We start from the raw sequence: 23,195 nt of genomic DNA on the forward strand, positions 1-23,195 counted from the left end.
TTTTCCCTTTATTATTATTATGTTTTAATTGATTTTTAAAAAAATGTAAACACATCATTTGTCGCAGCATTTGATTGATCATGTGACTTGTGATTTATTATATAAAGTATACAACTTCCAAAATTACAGAACAGTGCGACCTAATCCACACAACTACTATTTCCGGGAGACCTTAAACACATAGGTAACTTTTGGGCCTATTTGCTTCATATTGGACTTCTTCTTGAGATGGTTTAATATAAACTTGTACAACCTATTAGAAAGTTGTAACTGTCATTGGCCTATTTGCTTCATTCTAATGGTCGAATTTCAGATTGGTTTAACTAAGATCATTGTAACTGTCTAATTGGGCTGAACCAAAGGGCCTTTCCCCTAAACACTATAGCGCTATGGGCTTAAAATATGAAAGCCCTTGTTAAAATCTATTTATACCCGACGACGTCGTTCACAACTAATCCCGTAGTCTCTGGACACAAAACGCATGAGAGAAGAGGGGGAGTTTCTATTACCAAACTAATCTCGTCCAGTCACAGACACAGCCACTGCTCTCGGTCAGTTCATCGTACATCGGTAAAAAAATCTCTCCTTTTACCATATTCCATTTTCTCAGATAATTTCTGTGGCACGAATTGAAAAAAGCCAAGGAAACGTAATGGGTTCGTACTCAATAGCAAGTGCTATATCTCGCTTTGCGCCTCTAACCCGCTTTGTTAAACCTTATTCCACCGCTTCTTCTCTCATCAGTTGCCCTTGGAACAGAGCCCAGAGGCCAAAGGTTTAACCTTTTTAGGAAAGTAGTCTTCTTGGATGCGACTGTGTGTGTTGTTTGTTAAGTCGTCTGTTTGATTCTGTTTTTGTAGAGATTTGATAAGCTTCGTGTGTTCTCTATGGCGTCGGAAGCTAAGGAATCACCAGCAAACAATCCTGGCTTGTCTACGGTTCGGGATGAGGCTACCAAAGGGTATATCATGCAGCAGACTGTAAGATTCTCTCTGCTTTAAATTTGTGATTGTGTTGATCAACTATCAGTAGTTGATATATTGAAATCGAAAAGTTGTATCTTTTGGGGCTCTCTTAGGTGTCTGGATACATGTTTAGTCTCTTGTTTAACTATGTTGGCCCAGCTTGTGAATGTTGTAGAGTTAACTCTTGTTCCGTCAACAATTGATATTGTTCAACTTTGCCATCTTTGTTTGTAACTCCCAGATGTTTCGGGTGAAGGATCCTAAGGCTAGCCTTGACTTCTACTCACGTGTCCTGGGAATGTCGTAAGTTTTCCTCACCTCTTGAATGATCTTTTCTCCTAAGTTGCAAATGCATATGCGTTCTTTCCTTTTGTTTTACCTTAAGTCCACAGGGAAACAGTAATGTTCTTGAGGCTTTTTATGGACTCTATAAAGTTCTATTTTTTTTGCTTCTTCTTCTTTTTTCTTTCTGCCAGATTGCTGAAGAGGCTAGATTTCTCCGAGATGAAATTCAGCTTGTACTTCCTTGGCTACGAGGTAAAGTTTTGTTCTGCGGCCCTTGTTCTCACCACGCTAGAGTGGATCCTTACTGAAACAAAGTATTGAACTTTGCAATGTGCATAATAATTTTACTCCAGGAACTCATGAGTTGATCTATTGTTGGATTAAAATGCTTAACCCCAAGTTGTAAAAGTGAAGCTTTAACAAGTTTCTCTGCATCACTTGACGAATATAGATATTTCCCTTGAGTGCTGCTTAATCCTTGCTACTTTTAGTGGAGAGCAATAAGCTGAGTTTTTTACTATGGAACAGGATACTTCAACAGCTCCAACGGATCCAACTGAGAGAACAGTTTGGACCTTTGGTCGACCCGCAACAATTGAGCTGACTCAGTAAGAAACAACTGTTATTACCTCACTTTCTCTCTTTTCTTGCATTCGATGTTCCCTTGCATATGAATACCCTTCTCTCAGCAACTGGGGCACAGAGAGTGATCCTGAGTTTAAAGGCTATCATAATGGAAACTCCGAGCCCCGTGGATTTGGTAAATTCTCTCTACACTGTTATTCTCTACATTAACAAGTAATAAGCCTTGCACATAAACTTTTTCGCTGTTGTTGCTATCAGGGCATATTGGGGTTACAGTTGATGATGTGCACAAGGCATGCGAGAGATTTGAACAACTGGGAGTAGAGTTTGTCAAGAAACCGAATGATGGTATTTACCTATATTACCAGCTGAATCTATTAAAGATCTGAAATTCTCATTTTCAAGAAATCTCTTTTTAATCCTTTATCCGATGTAAACGTTGCAGGAAAGATGAAGAATATAGCCTTCATCAAGGATCCTGATGGCTACTGGATCGAGATCTTTGATCTCAAGACTATAGGGACAACAGCCGGAAACGCAGCTTGAAGAAGTACCTGTTGTGATGTTTGTGTTCATTCCACCTGAGTTTGAATACAAAATAAAGATGTTTCCTGTCTCACCGAATAAGAGAATATATGACATATTATCACACTGGTCCGTTTCTTGGTCTTTACAGTGAGTTGAGTTAAATAAGTTGTTATCAGTGAGAATCAGTTTGATTTCATGTCATGAATAATGGTGTGAATGTTACTTGTTTCTTGATATATTTTGATTGTTATTTGGTACAAGAATGAACTTAACCATTATACATTGTCTCGGTTCATGACGCACAAGCAAACACAAAGAAAGTCGGCAGGATTCATTGTATACATTGTCTATGATACCAAAAGTAAAAACGAAAAACGGTTGAGATTTTGAGGAACAAGGCTCTGAAGGTGGCTTACGCAAAGTCATTTTTTCACCTAGAAACAAAATCAAAGAATAGCAACTCAAGTAAGAGTTCAGTTCTATTCTTTAGGACAGACAGATTTAGTATTAAAAATGGTATAATACTTACTTACCTGAACATCAATCTTAACGTCACGGAGAAGCTGTGCAGCAACTTTACCATACCTCCTCATCTCCCATTCGCTCATCTTCCCGTCTCGTAATCTCATCAACAAACTATCTTCTCTAAGTTTAGGACGGTGTGCACCAACGTCTTCTTCTTCTAACGGATTTGGTGAATCAACAAGGCATTCTATGGTTGAAACTTCCTTCTCACACTGTGTTTCATCAGCCGCATCGACAACAGCAGCTTCATCTTGGACCGCGTTTCCAGAGCTCTCCGCAGAAGATTTCTGTGACATGAGGTAGAGATGAATGCTCGGGTCTTGGTATTCACCATCCATCTGCAGATTTCATTTCAGAGTACGAAACTTAAGACAGAGACTGTAATCAATGTTGCTGTTTATTTATTACCTTGGATCTTGGTATGGTTTTGACTTCGAAGTTGTCTTTCCACATCTGAAGCATTTTGTCATGAACGATCGTCGAACGTATCTCATATCCCAACTAGATACCAACACTCAAAATCATCTATGTAGTTTCAAATGATCTTTAAAATATTATTATAAACCATTACCATAACTGTTGTCTTTGGCCCTGATAGCGCAAGTATGGTGTGCAACAGAGGCTCCAGAAGCTGCTCAGAGTATACCTTTAACCAAAATGAGGTCAGTCATTCATTCCCTTTGGCAGAAACAAGTCTTGTCTTATGGTTAAATCATTTGGAAGATTCTGAGTAACTTACAACATCAGTACCGATGACATAGTCAAATGGCGGCTCAACGGCCCTTATATGATCTTCGTTGCCCCAGTCAAGTTCTGCAACTCGGAGCGATCCAAATGATGCTACAAGGAATCACAACAGAAACTAACTAAACCATCCATATATTTTCTCGTCGCTGGATCAAGTAAGATTCTCCATCACGAGTTGGCTTCTCCTTGGCATAACAAGGATAAGAAAGCTGTAGATGGCAACTTAGAGAAGAAGACATTACTGACACAAACCTGACCCAGGATTCATCTGCAAGATTGTGGAGGTATTCCATTCTACGTTCCTCTTTAGCAGTGGCAAAACCTCCTTCTGGTCAGTTGAAACCACATGACAGCCCAGCATCGCCATAGCTGACACATGAAAACAAACTCCACTTTAAAGACACACCAAATTCTCCATTTTAGTCATATGTAAGAGAAAGGAGAACCTTCAAGAAGATAACAATTACATACATGTAACTAATCTACATACCAAATCCAGCTACGCCACAACCCGCTCCAAGCTCAATAGCACGTTTCCCTTTCAGTTTAGAAGGACTAAACCTTCCCTTCCTGCAATTTTTTCCCTGAAATATTTGAATTCACATAAAGTCTTGCAAAACTTATATAGCTAGCCAAGAAGTTGAGCCAGGGATTTTCAGCAAATCCTATTTCTTTGTTGATAAATATATCAAATAGCAATCCTTTCAATTTGGATAAGGATCATACCAGATATTTGGCAAACACCATGGATGCATCCCACACGGTTGTTCCTAGATGCTTGGAGTTTGGATCCTTCCACGTAGAATTGTGAGAAGCATAAAACATGAACTTTAAATGTAATAATAATAAGAGTCTTCATCATACATACATACCTGAGCAAAATTTAATTTGTGCCCCAAAACCTCAAGGGTTACTGTACAAGTGCTTGGAGAATTCACCCTAATAATACATCCAAGATTGTCAAATTTGTTCAACTTCTCTGTGGCTCAAACTCTTAAAATAATATATTTCTGAAAAACATAAACTGAATCTAGAGAAGAATCTATCTAGTAATGATTCTACCTGAAAAAAACAAGATCTCAACAGAAAGGTCTGAGTTTGGAAAACAACCGCTGAAGTATATATAGCTAATATTATCGTTCCCGAACCAAATTTGTTTTTTTTTTTTTTTTCCGATGAAACCAAAACTGACTCATGTCATGATAACCATATAATGGAGATTGATTATAAACAAGTGAACTACCTGGCGGGATCCATTTGCTTTTCCTCCCGACGAAACACAAACTACGGCTAGTTAGTTATCGATGCTCTTCACCAGACCAGACCAGAGATGCAGGCAGAATTTTTGTAAAGGCGTTTCAGTTTCACTTTCACTCGAGAGAGAGAAAGTGGAAAAGAAGAAAACCACGTATGGTGCGCTTAGAGGTATTAGAGTTTATTGGGCTTGTTTGACCAATCAAAGTTTTATTGGGCTTGTTCGACGAAAAATATTGTTGGGCTTCTTTAATCAAAATTCTTTTAAATAAATCTTTTTAGTTTATTTTCAAAAAAAATAGACTTTTAAATAAAAAACTGAACAAAATAAATTTTATTGAACGGTAAATATTAACTAATCTAAGATTTGTTTAGAATGAATGGGTTGAATTTTGAAAATGAATTCAAATTCTTAAAAATAAAAAACAATAAATATTAAAAATTTCAAAATAAAAAAAAAATTATTTTGATCACTTTATTTTTTTAGTACTATTTTTATGATAAAAACTATATGAGAAAATTGTTTGTTTTATTTTTTGGGTTAAATGTATCTTTTACCTGTTTTAGTCCTTCGCTGAGATAAGTTGGATTTATACATATAAGGAAGTTTCAAGATTTTGCTTGCTATAAGTATAATGTTTCTAACGTAAACATATTCCAGAGCTTGGCGCATCATGGACATCTCAGTGATGTCAAACGGAGCAAGATTTACCTCATCCCAGAGTCACTTCAGGAGTGTGGTGGTGGAACGATGCGTTGTTGATGAATGTACAAAAGTTATTTGCACACTTGATTTCTATCCCTAGCATCTCATAATGTGCTTATATCGTATCCATGAATCAGAAGCTCACATTAATTTTTTTCCTACAAATGTCTTTTCATAAGCAGTTGAAGGTTGTGAACTCAAACACACGATGTGCGTTCAAGGGAAATATGCTTGAAGACCAGATTACAGTTGTTCAATCGTCTTCACCTTTGGCATCATTGCTTGGATGGTTGTGTTTCTGAGCTTGGTACATATCAGCAATCTGAAAAAATATGTAGAGAGATAAATGAAAATCAGAAAAGAGAAAAGAACTCCAAAACCAGTCTCATCTTGGCTATAACAAACATAGACTGTGGTGGTTAGGATGAGACTTCACACCTGTTCTGATGATGTTGCATCCTCTGGCTTCTTGTCTTCTCGTACACGGAGTAAACGAGGAAAGCGTAGAGAAATCCCCTTTTAAATGAAACCAAAAAAAAACGAAACATTCAATCAAATAGCTCAATATCAAATATCAGATGGATCCAAACCAAATAAATGAAAGATAATGTAAAAACCTTATCAGGGTCAACAATGCCGGTAGCTGCACGATGTACAGGGCTAATTGTCAAGTCAGCTGCCTTTACTTCCCAGACCTTAAACCAAAGCCATATATAAGTCGTTAAACAAAACGCAGTTTCGCAGATATCTGTCAAAGCAAAACACAATCCCTATACCTCAGTGGGCTCGAACCAAACATCTGGATTGAGGCTATCTCCAACTCGGTAGTATTGCTGGATATTTGAAACCATTACAATCAGCAACAACTCAAGTATGATACTGCAGCCAAAAAAGGGCCAAAGAGAAGAAAGAAATATCTTACTTTTGGAGTAGCAATCACTCTAGAGCGAAGACTTGTAGACCGCTCTTCAAGAACGGCTTCAGAAAACCCAGTGCCTATTAGTAGCCCAAACCGTATTAAGAAACTAGACATAGCATACATACAAAAATGAAATGCAACGGTGCATAACACACCTATTTTACAGATGCTCTGGAACTCTTCCTTATTAGCATCGTAGCAAGCTAGCAAAAATGCACCAAAGACGCCTACAAGGAAAGCAAGTAGCTTTGTTAACAACCTGAAGGGTAAATGGTATCACCCAATATAGTTTGAATAGTTTTTAACCTGTGCGTTTGCCACGTCCATGGAAAGCAGCAATTGGTACAAGATCCACAGAGTCCCCAATACTGCATATTTAACCCTAGGAGTCAGTAAAGGACTGACTTCAATTTTTAAACAAGTTTTTTTTAAGGAAAATTTACCTGTCCATGTAGTCTTTCTTCAGTTTTAGCCAATTATTTGATCGCTTTGCAGGCTCATAGGTAGCATCTGAATTCAATGTTTTAATGATCAACCCTTCACAGCTGTAACAGAACATATATAGATGAAAAACTGGAACAACAAAGATGTAACAAGGTAAAGGCCGATCTAATATGAAAGATAAAAAGGGTGGAGAATTCACAACAGGCATGGGTCAAATAGTCAATACATTCACAGAACACGGTGTTACTGCACATGTTAGAGATACAGAGAAGTGTAAGATATGTACCCAATATCAACGGACGCATCAAGAAACTTTTGTATTTCATCAATATCGTTGGATGTTAGAGTTGTTGCAAACTGGAAATATCCAGGATCTTCCTCAAATGATTCGTATAGCTTCTGCAAGAAGCAAGGTGAACACAAAAGATTATATACTTGCACAGCATCTACTTCATGAAAAAACAAATGATTTACTGGCTCACCTCTCGGCGAATATTAAGATTCTCCTGGATAAGTTGCTGGCCATTAAGATATAACATGTCAAAGGCAAAGATGCATACGCCAACTTTGATATCGTTAACATTCACATTTTTACGGGCTCGAGTGCTCAATATCTGAAAAAAAGAAAAAGAAAACTATTAAGAAACGCCAGCAAGCCAAATAGTTGAAGTATCTAGCTTATAGTGAAGATTGTAACCATAAGACATAACTGAAGATTGTAACCATACTTGAATATCAGAACCTTGCTATTCGCTTATGAGTTATACCTGAAATGGAAGAATTTTCTTTTTCTCCCTGTCGAAAGCAACAACCTCGCAATCCATAATAAAAGATTTCACAGAAGGCTTCTTTAATCTGCATAGAGAAGATTCACTAACTTTAGAAAATTGGCTCTTTCTAGTGTTTTCAACAAGTTACACCAGAATTCTACCTTGACAACGCAAGAGCAACATCAGGGTACTTCCCAGTGTTTCTTTCGGCATTTCGACTATATATCTCGAATGTACCATCCTCCATACAATGTACCTGCAGTAATTGACTGATGATAAGCCAAAACCTTAACAGCAAATTTAAACAACTCCGCTCTAGGAATGGCATTCATCGGATTAATCACCTGTGCACGTTCTCCATCATACTTGTACTCGCATGTGAAGACGGTGTCTTGGAATTTATTCAGTATCTCACCTACACCTTTTGTTGGTTTTGCAAGCATTGGTCCGATTGGAACACCGAGTGTAAAGTTACAAGTTTTAGGAAGATTCCACACACCACCAGATAAAAGAGCGGGGACAATAATGTCATAGACAGGAAGCACAGTGAATACTTGTTTCACAATCTTCGCAGCCTACAAAAAAGAAGGACAAATGATGAAACATTAAACACATTATATTATATCTATTAAAAAAAAGATGTAAAGAAGAATGCAGCACAGAGAGCCTAAAGCCACAAAAAAAAACATCTTTATAATAGCTTACAAGTTACAACGTCTTATTGTTTCTCTCAGAGCTCAGAAAGAATGGATTCTGATATAAAATGAGAAATACAGAAACTAATAGAGAAAGCTAACCTCTTCTAAAGGAGACTTGGTATTAGGGGGTGGCTTAGAGTGCTCTTCATTATATACAGCTGCTTGTCCCAAGGCAGCTAAGACCGTCTGGTTTGAGAACCCTAACCGCAATTTTGCCTAAAAGATAAATACAGTAGGTCTTAACAAGGAAACCGAAGGAACGATCAGAACAAACTGGTGATGTTTGATCTGCATACCTGAAGTAAACGAGTTAAGTAAAGAGGTTCACAGTCCGTTGCTGCCACAAGGAGAGCCTTCATCCGATCCTTCTTCTTTTCTGTACTATCTTTTCCACTTTCCTGCGAATAGTCAACATGCCATAGTCCCACTCATATATTACCCAGTCAAGTAAAATAAGGTCCAGAAAAAAGGCTATAAGTACCTTAGCAATTTGTCGAAATGTGTTGAAAACCTTGACAACGGTCAATGACTCTGGCTTGAACATCATAGTTTGAGACGAACGGCTTCCTTTTGCTACAAGCCCCAAGTCTCCAAGCTCCTATACAACAAAAAAGCCTTCAAATCAAATACATTCCACTTAATTTCCACCAGACAACCAATAAAAGAAGATCAACGCACCGTGTTAAGCTTCTTAACCTCAGACTCAGTTCTACCAAAAGCTTCAGAGATTGCCTTGATAATTGAACCTTCACCAATCCCCAACTCAACACCTTCGTGCGCAGGAGCAATCTCGTTCGCCGCAAGGTAAACAGTAGCAACCAAATCATCAGGAGTAGTAGCAATAACAGTTCTCAACATGTTACAGAGAATGTCAGTAATCACAATCCGCCCACTTTCAGCTGAGATCAGATCAAACGCCAACGCGATAAACAGAAACGGAACTCTCTCCCCTTTCTCCCAACACGACACTCTCTCCGGATCGAAATCCCCAGGCTTCTTCTTCAGCAACGCGATTTTGCTCTTCATTTCCTCGATCTTGTCCGCCTGGGTCAAAGACCTAGACTTTTTCGCACCCTTCTTCGAATCCTCCGCAATTGAAGGTGAATCCGATCCGGGTTTCGCGGAATCAGAAGTTTCAGTCTTGACCAAATCGGCGTCTTGGGTTTTTTCGATTTTCCTCTTGTTCGGCGAGCGAGGCGGGTTGGAGGCTTGGGGGGTCTTCTTCTTGGCGGCGGATGCGCGAGCGTTCGACATGAGGGCGTCGAATGCGGAGGGGCGTGAAGAAGACATGGCTCTGTGGCGGCGCGAGGTGAAGGGTGAGTGGGGAGCTCGGCGGGTAAAGGAGAGTGAGGCGGAGGAGAATTTGGGGTTTAGGGTTTTAGTGTAGAGAGAAGATATGCATCGGAAGTAATTCGATGATCGAATCGTTAACATCAAACAAGCGGAGTGAGGAAGAAAGAGATTTGGGTATTTAGGGTTTTAGAGAGAATCTCGAAGAAAGGGAAAAATGGCGGCAAAGTTCCCTCGCTTCTCTGTTTCCTTTATAAAAGGAGACCTTTATGTAGGTTCAATTGAATTTAAAAAAAGAGAGAGACTTTTCTCTCAGGCACACAAACCAAGGAGCCGTTGCAGAGCCACTTCCCATCTATGGATTCACGGCGCAAGTTGGTCTCCGTTCAACCTTCACTCTAAGAAACCATGCTTCTCATTATCGGGACCCCACCTGGGTTGAACCGGAGAATCATTATCGGGACCCCACCTGGATTCTTTTCCGGCAGTGCTCTTACGACGTCTATCTTACCTCTGTCGGTGAGTGCCTTCCTCTTCAACCTTTCCGCTCCTGCTCACAGCTCAGGGACGTACAAGCCTCCGTTGTTACCTCGTGAGCCAGAGCCTCCAGATCTGATATCTCTAGAGCAGCTACAGCCTCCCCAATCGCCGGATCCACCAGACCCACCGGACCCTCCTCTCGTCGCTTCTACTGCTACTCTCGTCACAGCCACTTCTTCTGTTAGTTTTGTCACAGCCGCTTCTCTGCTTTGTGCAAGTGGAATCATTGGACCAGCTGTGAGCCTCTGTTCAAATGCTACACCTCGTTCCGACGAACGTCATCTCAGATCCGCGTTATCTCCAAGCTCTCGTACTGCGGCAAACAAGTTTCTCGGATCCGGAGGTGCTGACGTCAGCCCTGGTTTCTTCTCAGTTTGGGCCTGGCCCATGAATCAAGATGAAGTTTTCAGCCCATATCCTCATCTCTTAACCTACACTCTTCGCCTTTCTATCAACGCTCGCTTTCATATCTTCATTTTGAAAGAGGTACATGACTGGTTGCTCAGGTTTAGTTTGATTACAACTCGTTGGTCTTGTCACGGTAATGTCGAGGTCCGAAGATTTGGTCTGATTAGAACTTTTGCTCCGTCACCATACCTCATCATTCTCAGCGTTTTTAGAAGGATGAAGTTGTCTCCGTCACGTTGTCGTCTTCCGTACTCCGTCAAACCCAAGCGTGTCACCAAAGAGGGTATTGTGTTGATTTTAGTGGACCTGGTCCAAATTCTGGCTATCGAGAGCCTTTCACATCTGTTTTTACGGGTTCACATAGCCCAGTTTCAAAGCTGTTCACATTCAGCTTATGAACCACCGTTCATGTTTTTCAATGGAAAATTAAGTCAGTTAGGACTTCGGTGTTTAGAAAGCTTCATCAGCTCACCCTTTATTGCAGAGGCCATCGTGATTCGATCGGCACTTTGCATGGCGCTAACCTTGGAGTTCTCCACTCATGGTTCTCTCCGACAATTTAACGCTCATCAGAGCTATCTCCGGCGACCTCCAGTCTAAAGAAATCATCGGTTTTGTGCACGACATCCGATCGATCTCCTCTGGGTTTGCAGCATTTTCTCTCTATCATGTTTCTAGATCGGCCAACTTAGTTGCCAATGTTTTAGCAAAAAGACTCTTCAAGTTTATTTTTCTTTGTAACAGATATCTTGATTTGGGCCATGGTTTTGGGCTCAATTCTTCTTCTCATTTTTTTAATGAAATATTCAGTGACAAAAAAAAAGGAGACCTTTATGTTTTTACTTTTTTTTTCTCTTTTTTTGGTCAACTTTCTTTTTTCATCAGCCCAATCAGCATAAATACAAACAGATCCCACAAATTGCATTTTTAATTAAGCCTAAAAGAAACCCAACAACAAAAGATTAGGTTTAGTGCATGAACGACATGTTACTTGTTGTCGTGGCTTCTTCTCTGCTAAACCAAAGAAAGAGAAAACGGTGCTGGAACCTTTGCCGGAAAACTCATCGATCTCCGCCTCCAGTTCAGTTGAAATCTGCTTGCACGCTCTTCAATACCCTCAATCGCCGCTGATCAAAAGGTTTTCATCTCAAATCGCCAGAAGTTAACTTCAGAGAAACGCTTCAGAGAAACAAGAACAGGACTTTGTCGGAACACCACCGATGAAGCAGCTCCAACTCTTCTGCGTTCTGCACCTGATTCCCAAAGCAAAATCTAAATCTCAAACCTTGACTATCATGGATACTTCGTCTTAACACAGAATCGAAGATTGCTACCACTTCAAAATCAAGGCCTAAGCGTTTCTAACCAAGAGAGAATTCAATCTCAAGATCAAGTATAACCATAGCGAATCAGAAGGTGGAGAGCTTTAACTATTGAATCCGATATTAATCGGATACTTTATTAAATCAACTAAAATACAGAGATAATGAAACATCTTGAAGATCTGCTCTGTTTTTCAATTGAACACAACAAAATCACCGAGTGAATACAAAATTCGTCAAGACGAAGAAGAGATTCGCCTAGCAAAGAGAAAAAGTCGATCACTTGGATCGAAGTATTTTACATAAACAAAAACAAGAGTCTCATCTCCTTCTCCGTGAAAGATGATAGTAGAGAACGGAGAAGAGGAGAGAGAACTCTCTTCCTTTATGTTTATACTAATTTGGGATTTTTTTTTTAACTAACTCTTTCTAGTTTGGTTTTAATTATGTTTGGACTATTAATTGATAAAATAACTTTTATATTAGCCATTTAAAATTAATTAATTATCATGTTATCATCTGTAAATCAATGTTTGATGGTAACAGCAAGTTTTAAATATTTAGCATTAATTCATAAATTATATTTTAACACTAGTGAATTGTTCTGAATTTCTCAAAATTTTAAAACATTTTTCGTTTGAACTATCTTGAAATATACATTCAATCTTTACATCACGAAAAAATAATAAAAAAATTGAGCGTTTGTGTGTTATTTTCATTACAATCAACAAACAAAACCAAAGAAAGGAGGAAAGGAGGAAAGGAAAAAGAAGGCTGAAGCTAAATTAAGGAAAACTAATTAACTCTCATGATACTTGTTGCTGGAGGACCAAGACGGATGCTCTAGAAGGAAAATCTTCAGATGCTAACAAATCTCCAATGATACCAAGTTCCTCGAACTCAGTCCAGTCCCCTAGTCCTTTGGTGGCCTCGGTACCATTCCCGCTACTTCTCCCGACTATGAACATGTCATAGTCATACGCCACCGAGTGTAGAATCTTTGAAGTCTCTCCCCCTTCCGCCACCATTCTAACAATGTACGTTATCGATTTATCCCCAGGCCTCTCTTCAACCAGGCACGTGTCCACCATTTGATTCTGGCTCCACTCGCCGCTTCTCTCCTCGGCTATAGACATAGGGATCAGAGTTAGCACCGTTAGACTCACTTTTGGGTTACCTCTCATGTGATCTGCTAATGCTAATGCCTCTTTGTCATCGTTCCCTCCCGCGGAAACCAAGCACACCTGCATGTGTTTGTGTGACAATCTTATTACAAAATGAAATTAACGTCACGTTGTTATTTATGGTAGGATGTTTGCATGCAAAGTTACGTACCCTGCATGGAGATTCTACGGATTTGGGTTGCCATATTGGTTTCCGGTGAACAAGAATTCCGACAGTGCAAGGTGCTCGTTTCAGGACGCTGCGGTTAAGATTTCTTAGGGTTTGATCGTCGGAGATAATGCCATAACCACTGGGTCCCCAATTGCGGTGAAAAGAGAGTAGTATAAGATTTGAATTTTTATCAAGAGCAAACCAGCAAATGTGTTCATGCATCTCTTTAGTGGAAGTTAAGGAGGTGAACATGTGTATAGAAGTGTAGTCCAGGTGAATATCTTGAAACATTTGGAAAGAGCTTATGACATTTTCTGAGTAAGATTGGCTTCCAGGCTTTGGTTTCTGAAGCTGGTGGGAGATAAACGTGGGAGTAGCTTTACCCACAAGCTCTATTAGGTGAAGAACACAACACATTAGTGGGGATTCTTTAGATGGGGCAGTAGCTCTTAGAAGATTGATCATGGATGTTATGTTGTCAGGCTTGTTAATGCACACCACCATTTGTAGTTCCGGCTTTTGTTTGAGACTTCTTTCTCCATACGAGGCAAATCTCTTTTCCCGGTCATACAAGAAATGTATAGCCATTGGCGTTAACAAAGAGTTTATGAGAATGTATATGCCCATGAGCGTGAAAACCTCCAAGCTAATTCTCTGTTTAAAGACGGGTAAAACAATAAAATGAAGATGATACAAAATATAGGACGATGGCTATATATAGTTATATAATCACAGCAAGAATATTCTTACTTCTTTATCGAATGCGTAGAGTACGTAAGCCAACTCAAAACTACTCTTGGTGCCCATAATGATACCTAGGATAGCTGAGTCTCTCAAAGGCATCCTTGAAGCTATGGCTGTTAAAAAAGAAGTCGTGAATTTTGCCATATATATGATGAAAAGGAATGAAAGACACTCGTAGGTATGTCCATGGAGATGCCTTCCACTTCCAAGCTCCTTTATTACAAATGACCAATCTAGTTTAATCATGGTAAGTGATCCAAAGAGAGGTAAGAAGATGCCCTCATTGAAACTGTCGAATCTTCTTATAAACTCTGATCCTAAAGGCGGCCCTTCTGGGATAGCCAAACCAAGAACAAAGGCCCCAAGCGGTCCGAAGAACAAGAAGTAGTCCCAGAAAATATAAGCCAGGTAACCTAGCAGGAGACCAATGTAGATATAGATATTCTTCACAGGTGCTCCCTCTGGTGTATGTCTGACCACCCAAAGCATGGCTTGTCGTACAAGGTACAGGGAAACAAAGAAGACCATTAAAGCTAATCCCATCCGCATACCAGAATAATAGTCACGGCTAATCTGAGACGATATGGTCATGGTAAAAGCAAGCACATCGGTTACCATAGCCGAAGACTGAGCGATTTGTCCGAACTCAGTGTGAACTACCTTGAGGTCTGTGAGGAGCATGTTGATGCAAGTGAAGGGAGCCATACTCGTGGTTAATATAATTACAGAATATTCTATATTCGTCATCGTTAGGTCACTAGATTTCTCTCTGTAGGTATAGACTAGCTTTCCGATATACCATGGGATTATCATTGCCGCGACTCCAATTACAATACTCCTAGTTCTGAAATTTTTTACCATGCCAATATTCGTAGTCACGCCTCTTAGGAACCAGTTTAGGACAAAGGCAAACGTACCAATGGTCTCAGCAACCCTTGGCATATAAATGTCACAGACAAAGATATGTCGAAACCATGACATTTTACTCGACTGAAACGTCTCGCTTAAGAGTGCACCAACCTTCAAAGAACAAGAGAAAAATGTGTTATATTATCCGAACGTAGCCGATCATATATAAATATTATACAAAACCTTAATTACGCACAAGCATCATGGAGGTGAACCTTGGAATAGGAACACCTAACTTCTTGAACAAGACATCAAAGAAACGCCATGATAGGAATGTGGAGAGAATTGCAATCTCTATTCTGGGAAGAGGGTACTCCCAGAATGACATTGCTGTAGGCCCAGAATCCAACTTCTCCCAGGCGCCGTGTGAGTTCAACATTATATGTGGAGATATTTCGCAAAACATTTTAGTCCCCATGTCTGTTCTTTTCACCTGGCCGTTCCACATCTCTCTATGCCAAGTTGCCTCTTGCGCATCCATTTTGGAGCAAATTTTATCAATGAAAATTCTTTGTTTTCTCAAATCAAAGCGAGAACTAAGAAGACCGGTCAAATGGTTTATCCAAATCCCATAAATATCTCTATAATAAGCAGAGATTAGGGCTAAATATAGTGTCCAGGTGTTCTCTTGTTTATTTTCGCGCTTGTAAGCTGTGTTGCTTTAAAATAACATGATCAAATTAACTAGGACAGCCTCAATAAACAGTCTTAGCTATTTTTAATCAGTAAGTAACAAAATGAGATGTTTATCCATCTTTGACCTCCAAATTATTTTTAACTGTGCGTGTTAAACAGACCATCTTATTGTAAGATAATCTATTTTTGAATTGTGATAGCAAGGTAGCTATACCTCGGCCCATTAAGCAACAATTGATGATTTCGCTAGAAGACAAAACGTACATCACTATAAATAGAAGATATCAGACTCATTGAAAGAAGGTTCAGAAAAGTACAGAAAGTACAGAAAAGGAGAGCATCGTCTCTTCATCACAGACAAAGTCTCGGACGACCTCGACCACTAGACGAGCTCGGCCCAGACGACCTCAGACCATAAAATAGAAAGATACTTGTTTAGACGAACTGTTTAGACGAGCATCTTTAGTTCTTGTAATTGACCGAGCTTGTTTATTCTTGACTATTAATACGAAAATCTCCACCCCTTTACATCATTTATAAATATTACATCACCGACCGGATATGGAAACAACAATTGGCGCCCACCGTGGGGGCGGGAATTCTTCTTCACCTCAAGACAGCTCGGCAGTTACAGAACCCACATCGCAATCAGACGTTCCGACCTCGGCAACCACTGACCATCCTGGAGCGACTAGCGCACAACTAGCTGCGATGACAATCTCGGACCATCCAGCCAACACCTCGACACCAGTGGCGACGACCTCAGACAAACCATCAATGTTGGCAACCTCGGACCATCAAGCCAACACCTCGACACTAGTGGCGACGACCTCAAAGAAACCATCAATGTTGGCAACCTCGGACCATCAAGCCAACACCTCAACCCAACCATTTATGGTTGCGACCTCGGCCCTACCAGCAGCAGTTACGATCTCACTTCATCCAGCCGGCACCATGTCTAACACAAAAACGATGTACTCCACTCAGCCGGACATCTCCCTGATCTTTCAAACACTTCTCGGTAGGATCGACGAGCTCGCTCGAGGAACGACTTCTCGTTTGGAGGACCTCGCGCATTCTCAGATTATTTGCAACAACCGCATCAACGAACTCCAGTCTGTCGAAATTGGCGCACCAAGATCACAACAAGTTGATATCACTCCACGACTCCAGCGTGTTCTTTTCAACGATGTACCAACACCAGCGACCGGTCCAGGACAGCATCGATCAATCCAAGCCAACGATCTACATGCACCAATCGCAAGTTCTGGACAACAACATCAGACTCATGTGAACGAATCTTCAGCACCAATCATCGACTCCAGACATCAGCGCCCAGGCAACAACACTAATTTCCTGCAGATCACCAACAGGGAAACCCAACACAGAGACGACGACATTGAAGAAATGAGGGCTCAGCTGCAAAACATGAACTCCAAAGTCCATTAGGCAACCAGCGCAGCACCAGAGATCGATCGTGTACTCCGCGAGACCCAGAATACACCTTTTACAACTCGTCTCCTTAGTATTCCTGTCTGACACCAGAAGAACAAAATCAAACTCCCGACTTACAACAGAACATCTGATCCAAGAGAGTATCTCACCGCTTTCAGTATCACAACGGGGAGAGTCAATTTTTCACCAGAAGAACGCGACGCCGGTCTCTGTCAAATGTTTGTGAAAAATTTAAGCGGACTCGCCCTCGGTTGGTTCTCACGCCTTGAAGCTCATTCTATCGACGACTAAAATCAACTCTCGACGGCTTTCCTCAAACACTACTCGCTGTTTATCCAACAGAGTGCAACTAACGCCGACTTATGGACTCTAGCTCAAGAACCTACGGAGACACTATGCTCGTACATCGAAAAATTCAGAGCCATAGTTGCATCACCGTACTCGACGAAGCAGCAGTCCTCGCACTCCGAAACGGTCTTTGGCACGAATCACCATTCCGAGAAGAGCTCATGAAGTATAAACCACAGACTCTGGATGATGCACTCCATCGGGCTATCACTTTCATCGAAATCGAAGAGGATAAAGCTGCATTCAGCAAAAAACACGCAGCCGCCAAAAAATCATCTTCAAAGGATAAAGAGCCTGACGAATACAACGAGCCTAGACAGCATTATGACAAAGCATACATAGATGGAAAGAGCAGAAAAGCATCCAATTATCAAATCAGCGACCAACCATCCAGTCGCTCCACAGGAAAGCAGGATCGCAACAGTCAAGGATCAGAAGATGCCCATGCATATTGCAGCTACCATAAATCTAAGACCCATAATACAGAAGAATGTCACCATCTACAGGAGTGGTTGTTGAACAAGTACCACAACTATCGGGATTCATCATCTAAAAACCAGCAAAACGAAAAGCCAACAGCTCATGCGTTACTTAATGCTGGCTCTCTGCCGACAGCTCATGCGTTACTTAAGTCCTAGACAGGTAAATATGACGATACATATACTTGGCGCCTTGGCGGTTCTTGGTTTGAATTGAACCGGCGAACACATTTCCTAAATAAGCAATAAAAGTAGTCTAATTTTGATAAACCAAGAAGCGAAGGATCAGAATTTTTGGAAAAAATAGAATCACGGAGCTCCATAATTTCACACATTTCATACATTATAAACTAAACTTAATTTGATGACAACGCACAAAATCAAAGAGCTGGGCACTGAACATGGTAGTAGAGTACTTGACTTATTGTATAATTTATGGTTAAGTTTTCTTAAGCTTAACTATTGGTTTTATCAATTAGTTTATTGTATAATCTTTGGCTAATTCTCCTTTAAGTTACATACAAACAGATTGTCACACAGCCCATGATCAAGTCAAAATTGGTTTTATGAAACTTTTTCCTTGTTTCTTCTTCTAATGCCGACATTTTGATTAAAGTTCTTCTTCATGGCCCCTCTCCTATTTCCAGCTGATATATAGCATAATATTTCGTTAAATATCTTTTAACCATTGGTTTGATCAATTAGAGTAGTTGATTTATTATATAACTTTTGGTAAGTGTTCTTCTGCTTTCTGATTGTTTTTTTTATAATGAATTTCAAATTTATTCAATCAAGTACATCAAGTGCTTCTATGCTAAAATTGTTTGAAGAGTAAAGAATCAGAAATCAAGCAAAACAGAACTGGCTTCATCTTGCATTTCCATTGGTTTGGTTTTCTTTGCCTAAACCATGTATATATATGAATATGTGATAACAATGTATACACAAGAGTTTGGTGAATTTTTTCTGTTATACAACAGCTTCTTTAATACATATTTCTCACATGCATCGCTTGGATCTCCTTTTCTGGCTTTTGGTATGATGAATGTATTCTTGTTTTTTTACAACTAACACTGATGCTCTAGAAGGAAACTCATGTGATGCTAACAAATCTCCAATGGGTCCCAGTTCTTCGAACTCGGTCCACTCGCTGAGTCCGCTAGTAGCTTCAGTACCTAGTCCGCTGCTTCTCCCGACTATGAACAAATCATAATCATTTCCCATTGCTCTCAAGATCTTGGAGGTCTCAGATCCATCTGAAATCGCTTTGTCGATATATGTCACAGATTCATCCTTTTCCTTGACGACGTTACTCACGGTCTCCTCTAGGCTAACCATTTGGAAGGTTCCCTCCATCTCCTCGTTCTTCATTTCAGAAAATGTTGGAGTGAATCTTATGATAGTCAAGCTTATACGTGTCTCCGTAAGTCTCAGTCGGTTCGTTATCGCCAGAGCCTCTTTATCGTCCTTTCCACCGTTAAATATCAGACATATCTGCATATAGTTGAGAGTTTGGTAACGTTATTACACTATTATTTAGCCTTTTTATTTAACGTTAAACACAACTGAAAAAAAAGAGAATTTTCTTGTTTTTTAAATAGACTCTATAAAGTTAAATTAATAAATTGAAACGTGTTATTTGGGTTATTATCAGTACCTTGGAGTGGTAGGCAGTCATGTGATATTCCACGATGGGTTTTTTTTTTTTTGATAATCCAGTATCCGACCACTTTGCGTGATCGACTAGCCCACCGGGCCTAAGCCCATGCCATTACAGGATTTTTAAGCGTCCACTTAAGGGCCCCTGGTTACGCGAAGTGGTCTGGAGGGCGAGAGGAGCCCATGTAATTCCACGATGGGTTTGCGATAGATGAAGATTCCAACAGAGCAAGGGGATCGTCTCAGGACATTAATGTTGATTATTCTCAGCTTATCATCGTTAGAGATAACCGTGGATCGATCAACAGACCAGGTTCGGTGGAAAGGAAGCAGAATCAGAGTCATGCTTTTGGATAGGGCTAGCCAACAAATGTCCTCATGCATGTGTTTGGTCATGGAGACGGAAGTGAATATATCCAGTGATGTATATTGATAGATTTTTTGTTGGAAGCGACGGAAGGAGGTTATGACATTGTCTGAACAAGAGATACTTCCGAGCTCCGGTTTTTGCAACTGGTGGGAAATGAACGTAGGAGTGGCTTGACCCACAAGTGCGATGAGGTGGAGTACGCTGCACGCCATTGGAGAATCTTTCGATGGGTTAAAAGCTTCCAAAAGGTTGATCATTGAAGTTATGTTATCAGGTTTATAGATGCACACAAGAGATTGGAGTTCTGCGCCGTCTTTCAAGATTGCCAAATTCCTTTTTCGATAGCTTTTGAATCTTTTGGTTGGGTCATGGACTAGCTCCAAGGCCATTGGTATGAAGATGGAGTTTAAGAGGATGATTGCAGCGACGATTGTGAAAACCCCTGGCCTTACTTTCTGTTAAACAAGTTCAATGATTTTGTTGTCAACAAAAATAAGTAATCATATAATCTTATTAGTGATATATATATAGACATAGATTGTACCTTTGTTTCAACTGCATACGCGAAGTAGGCGAGCTCGAAGACCCCCTTGTTATTTAAAACAAGGGCTAGAGCAAAGGAGTCTCTTAAAGGCATTTTAAAAGAATATGCGGCAATGGTGGAAGCGATGAACTTTGTGGCATTCACAAAAAGAATAAAGGAAACAACCTCGTAAAGCTGACCCTCCATGCGTATGAGATTTCCACACTCTTTCAACAACCACGGGACATCCACTTGCATCATAGTCAATGATCCAAACAGTGGAAATAAAGCACCAAGATTAAAGCTCTCAAACTTTTGAACAAAAGCAGAACCTAGAGGATATCCGTTGGGGACAGCCAAGCCAAAAACAAACGATCCCGCGGGTCCATACGAATGAATCGCGACAAAATATTTGAAGGATAAGCAAGCAAGCGCCAAAATCAAGTAGATGTAGAAATCCTTGACCGGCCTCCCTTCTGGAGTCTGCTTGATCACCCAGTACATAGCTGGCCTCATGACAAATATCATAAAGGCGAAAAATAAGCAGCTAAATATGGTTTGCAGCAATCCGTCATATTTTTCATAATGCATGGCATTCAAAAACGTTACGATAAAAGCCAACATGTCGGTCACCATGGACCCGGCGAGTGCTATCCTTCCAAACTCCGAGTGTTTGATCTTGAGGTCTCTTAAGAGTGTGTCGATGCTTGTGAAGGCGGATATGCTTTGCATGAATATGATCAACCTGTATTCTGTGATTAACACGCTTATATTGCCTCTTTTTCTCCATCTGAACAAGAAGTTGCCACAGATCAAGGGTGCAAACATTGTGGTGAAACCAATCACACCAGCTTTTTTACCCATCCTCAATCCTGTTCCAGCTTCCATTGTCACACCCTTTAGGAACCAATATAAAAGGAACCCGAAGGCCCCCAGTGTCTCGGCGACCTTTGGTCGGCCATCATCAGGAAAAAATATGTTGTGAAGCCATGACTTGTTGTTTACGTAACAAGTTTGACCTAAGATTACCCCTGCCTTCAACAAGAAGAAATGCATCGTGAGTTGTTGAAATGAAAAACGTGAGGGAGGGATATTAAGATTAAAAAAAAAAACTCACGATCATCATATAAGTGAATCTAGGTACTCGAAGACCGATCTTGCTGCATGTGAAATCAAAGAGCCGCCAAATAACAAAAGTCGAAAATATTATGATCTCGAGATTTGGAAGTGGATATTCCCAGAAGCTCATCCCTTGTGCCTTGTTAACCAATATCTCCCATACCCCTTGCGAGTTTATCAGGAAAGGATGTGTCTCGCAGAAGCTAGACGCGTTTCTCTTGTAGCCTCGCCATTGGGCGTCCCAGTAATCCATGTGTGGATTTTGTTGATTCATTTTTAGAGAAGTAAAAAAAAGAGAGTTGGGTATCGAAGAGGAGCTTCGGGATCAAGATCTAATGGAATGGCTTAGGGTTTGTTGCTCAATGGATTGTGGGAGATGAAGACTACAAGAAGGGGTTGTTATAAATTTTTGACTTCGAAAATAACTGAAACTTGAATAACCAGCAAGCAACAGATGCGCATCTCACGTACACAGCTAGTAATTAGCCGTTTTTTACTTTGTTTTTCTTGTCTGTTTTCTTATCTACGTATTCTCCAACTCATGTTACTTGTCAATATAAGAATCTACGTTGTCGAAAGCTGCAGATAAATCACGTACGATTAAAGTATTTTAACATGCTGTTAAATTTTTTTTTGCATCTTTATTGAATACAGTTTAATTTTCGCTTCTAAAAAGAATAATAAAATTGGTTAGAAGGGGTTATTCAGTCGTAAGAACTAGTTTTACTGTAGGTACATATATATAGGACATAACTTAGGTTAACCCTCTAGGGTGAACCTTTAAATTCACACCACCCTTTAGAACCAATCAAAGTGACACATAAATTATTAATTAAAAAATATTAAATTAAATAAAAAATAGCTTTTTTTTTGTCACGAAACTGATTATATTAATCTAAATGTTAAACGAGCTAAGACGATTACATCCGGAGGAAAACTCAACGGGAAGACGAAAACAGAAGGAAACTACAATAAAGAAAACGATAGATGTGTTCAAGGAGTAAAATGACCCGTAGAGATACTTCACTTGAATCCATGAAACTGTTCTTGGAGAGAACAAATTATAGTCGGAATGATCGACGTTGAAATACCCACGAAGGGTTTGGGAGCAGTTGCATACCGCCACTGAAAATAACCAGCTCTTGCTTGAAAGCAAGTTCAAGATCAAAGGAGCATAAGGTAGGAGACCTCGAGACCAAGATGCATACTTGAGACAGTTATGAGATGTTGAGGCTCGCTTGCAGGCTTGATCGGAGAGAAGATAATAATATTCCATTAAGGTGGCTTGGTCAAGGAGAGTTGAGCCATAAACTCTGGTTCTAGAGTACTCTTTTAGGAGACTCATCGTAACAGTTTCGGGCTCAGTGGAAATGATGACTGGCATTGCTTTCCTTAAACAATCAATGACCATACATTGTAGGCGCAAGAATGGAGCATCCGGTGATCGTCCGATAATACTCTCCAAAAAGACTAGGTGAATCTCATAAGTTTGGAAGAGCATGTTGTTCAGTGAGAAGGGCGCTGAGGCGATTGGGACAAATATCTTCTCTGACTCCATATATGGAGTTGACACTAACGAGCACGGTATGGATGTCAAAGCCATCTCTCCACGTCCGGTGTGGCTCAACGTTG

The 23,195-nt window shown here is 40.1% G+C and overlaps 5 protein-coding genes across 8 annotated transcripts; 1 reads left to right on the plus strand and 4 right to left on the minus strand.

Moving 5' to 3' along the window:
• The first annotated feature begins 460 nt into the window (after positions 1-460).
• On the plus strand, positions 461-2,641 carry LOC106415567 (lactoylglutathione lyase). Of its 3 annotated transcripts, XM_013856320.3 has the most exons (9): positions 464-570; positions 745-775; positions 861-980; positions 1,207-1,268; positions 1,442-1,502; positions 1,779-1,858; positions 1,940-2,010; positions 2,094-2,183; positions 2,281-2,641. In XM_013856320.3, the coding sequence occupies exons 3-9, from the start codon at positions 888-890 to the stop codon at positions 2,379-2,381; spliced, it is 558 nt and encodes a 185-aa protein (XP_013711774.1). In that variant the 5' UTR covers positions 464-570; positions 745-775; positions 861-887; the 3' UTR covers positions 2,382-2,641. The 3 variants fall into 3 exon arrangements, with proteins under 3 accessions (XP_013711775.1, XP_013711774.1, XP_013711773.1); XM_013856321.3 differs by lacking the exon at positions 745-775 and having other exon boundaries at positions 461-570; XM_013856319.3 differs by having other exon boundaries at positions 465-775.
• On the minus strand, positions 2,572-5,042 carry LOC106415566 (protein N-lysine methyltransferase METTL21A-like). 2 transcript variants are annotated; one of them, XM_013856317.3, is made up of 10 exons: positions 4,879-5,042; positions 4,508-4,574; positions 4,362-4,427; positions 4,126-4,219; positions 3,888-4,004; positions 3,628-3,728; positions 3,460-3,534; positions 3,297-3,389; positions 2,897-3,226; positions 2,572-2,797 (listed from the first exon to the last, which is right to left on the minus strand). In XM_013856317.3, the coding sequence occupies exons 1-10, from the start codon at positions 4,890-4,892 to the stop codon at positions 2,786-2,788; spliced, it is 969 nt and encodes a 322-aa protein (XP_013711771.1). In that variant the 5' UTR covers positions 4,893-5,042; the 3' UTR covers positions 2,572-2,785. The 2 variants fall into 2 exon arrangements, with proteins under 2 accessions (XP_013711771.1, XP_013711772.1); XM_013856318.3 differs by lacking the exon at positions 4,879-5,042 and having other exon boundaries at positions 4,126-4,205; positions 4,508-4,569.
• Positions 4,361-10,006, minus strand: LOC106416310 (DNA ligase 1). The gene is made up of 19 exons (XM_013857168.3): positions 9,105-10,006; positions 8,908-9,024; positions 8,723-8,824; positions 8,526-8,642; positions 8,073-8,303; positions 7,890-7,984; positions 7,726-7,813; positions 7,441-7,572; positions 7,245-7,357; positions 6,958-7,059; positions 6,821-6,882; positions 6,670-6,741; positions 6,518-6,591; positions 6,372-6,428; positions 6,213-6,290; positions 6,034-6,111; positions 4,879-5,917; positions 4,508-4,574; positions 4,361-4,427 (listed from the first exon to the last, which is right to left on the minus strand). Exons 1-17 carry the CDS (start codon positions 9,858-9,860, stop codon positions 5,849-5,851), a joined length of 2,343 nt encoding a protein of 780 aa, XP_013712622.3. The 5' UTR covers positions 9,861-10,006; the 3' UTR covers positions 4,361-4,427; positions 4,508-4,574; positions 4,879-5,848.
• A 1,392-nt stretch (positions 10,007-11,398) lies between these two features.
• LOC106413551 (cation/H(+) antiporter 6B) lies at positions 11,399-15,958 on the minus strand. Its single transcript, XM_013854310.3, has 4 exons — positions 15,171-15,958; positions 14,072-15,085; positions 13,322-13,975; positions 11,399-13,230 (listed from the first exon to the last, which is right to left on the minus strand). The coding sequence occupies exons 1-4, from the start codon at positions 15,453-15,455 to the stop codon at positions 12,793-12,795; spliced, it is 2,391 nt and encodes a 796-aa protein (XP_013709764.2). The 5' UTR covers positions 15,456-15,958; the 3' UTR covers positions 11,399-12,792.
• Positions 15,959-18,012: 2,054 nt separating this feature from the next.
• On the minus strand, positions 18,013-22,757 carry LOC106349735 (cation/H(+) antiporter 6A-like). The gene is made up of 4 exons (XM_048757882.1): positions 21,562-22,757; positions 20,466-21,479; positions 19,705-20,376; positions 18,013-19,386 (listed from the first exon to the last, which is right to left on the minus strand). The coding sequence occupies exons 1-4, from the start codon at positions 21,835-21,837 to the stop codon at positions 18,892-18,894; spliced, it is 2,457 nt and encodes an 818-aa protein (XP_048613839.1). The 5' UTR covers positions 21,838-22,757; the 3' UTR covers positions 18,013-18,891.
• Between the last annotated feature and the right edge of the window lie 438 nt (positions 22,758-23,195).

The sequence above is a fragment of the Brassica napus genome, chromosome C5 (assembly GCF_020379485.1).
Source record: "Brassica napus cultivar Da-Ae chromosome C5, Da-Ae, whole genome shotgun sequence".
Taxonomy (NCBI): domain Eukaryota; kingdom Viridiplantae; phylum Streptophyta; class Magnoliopsida; order Brassicales; family Brassicaceae; genus Brassica; species Brassica napus.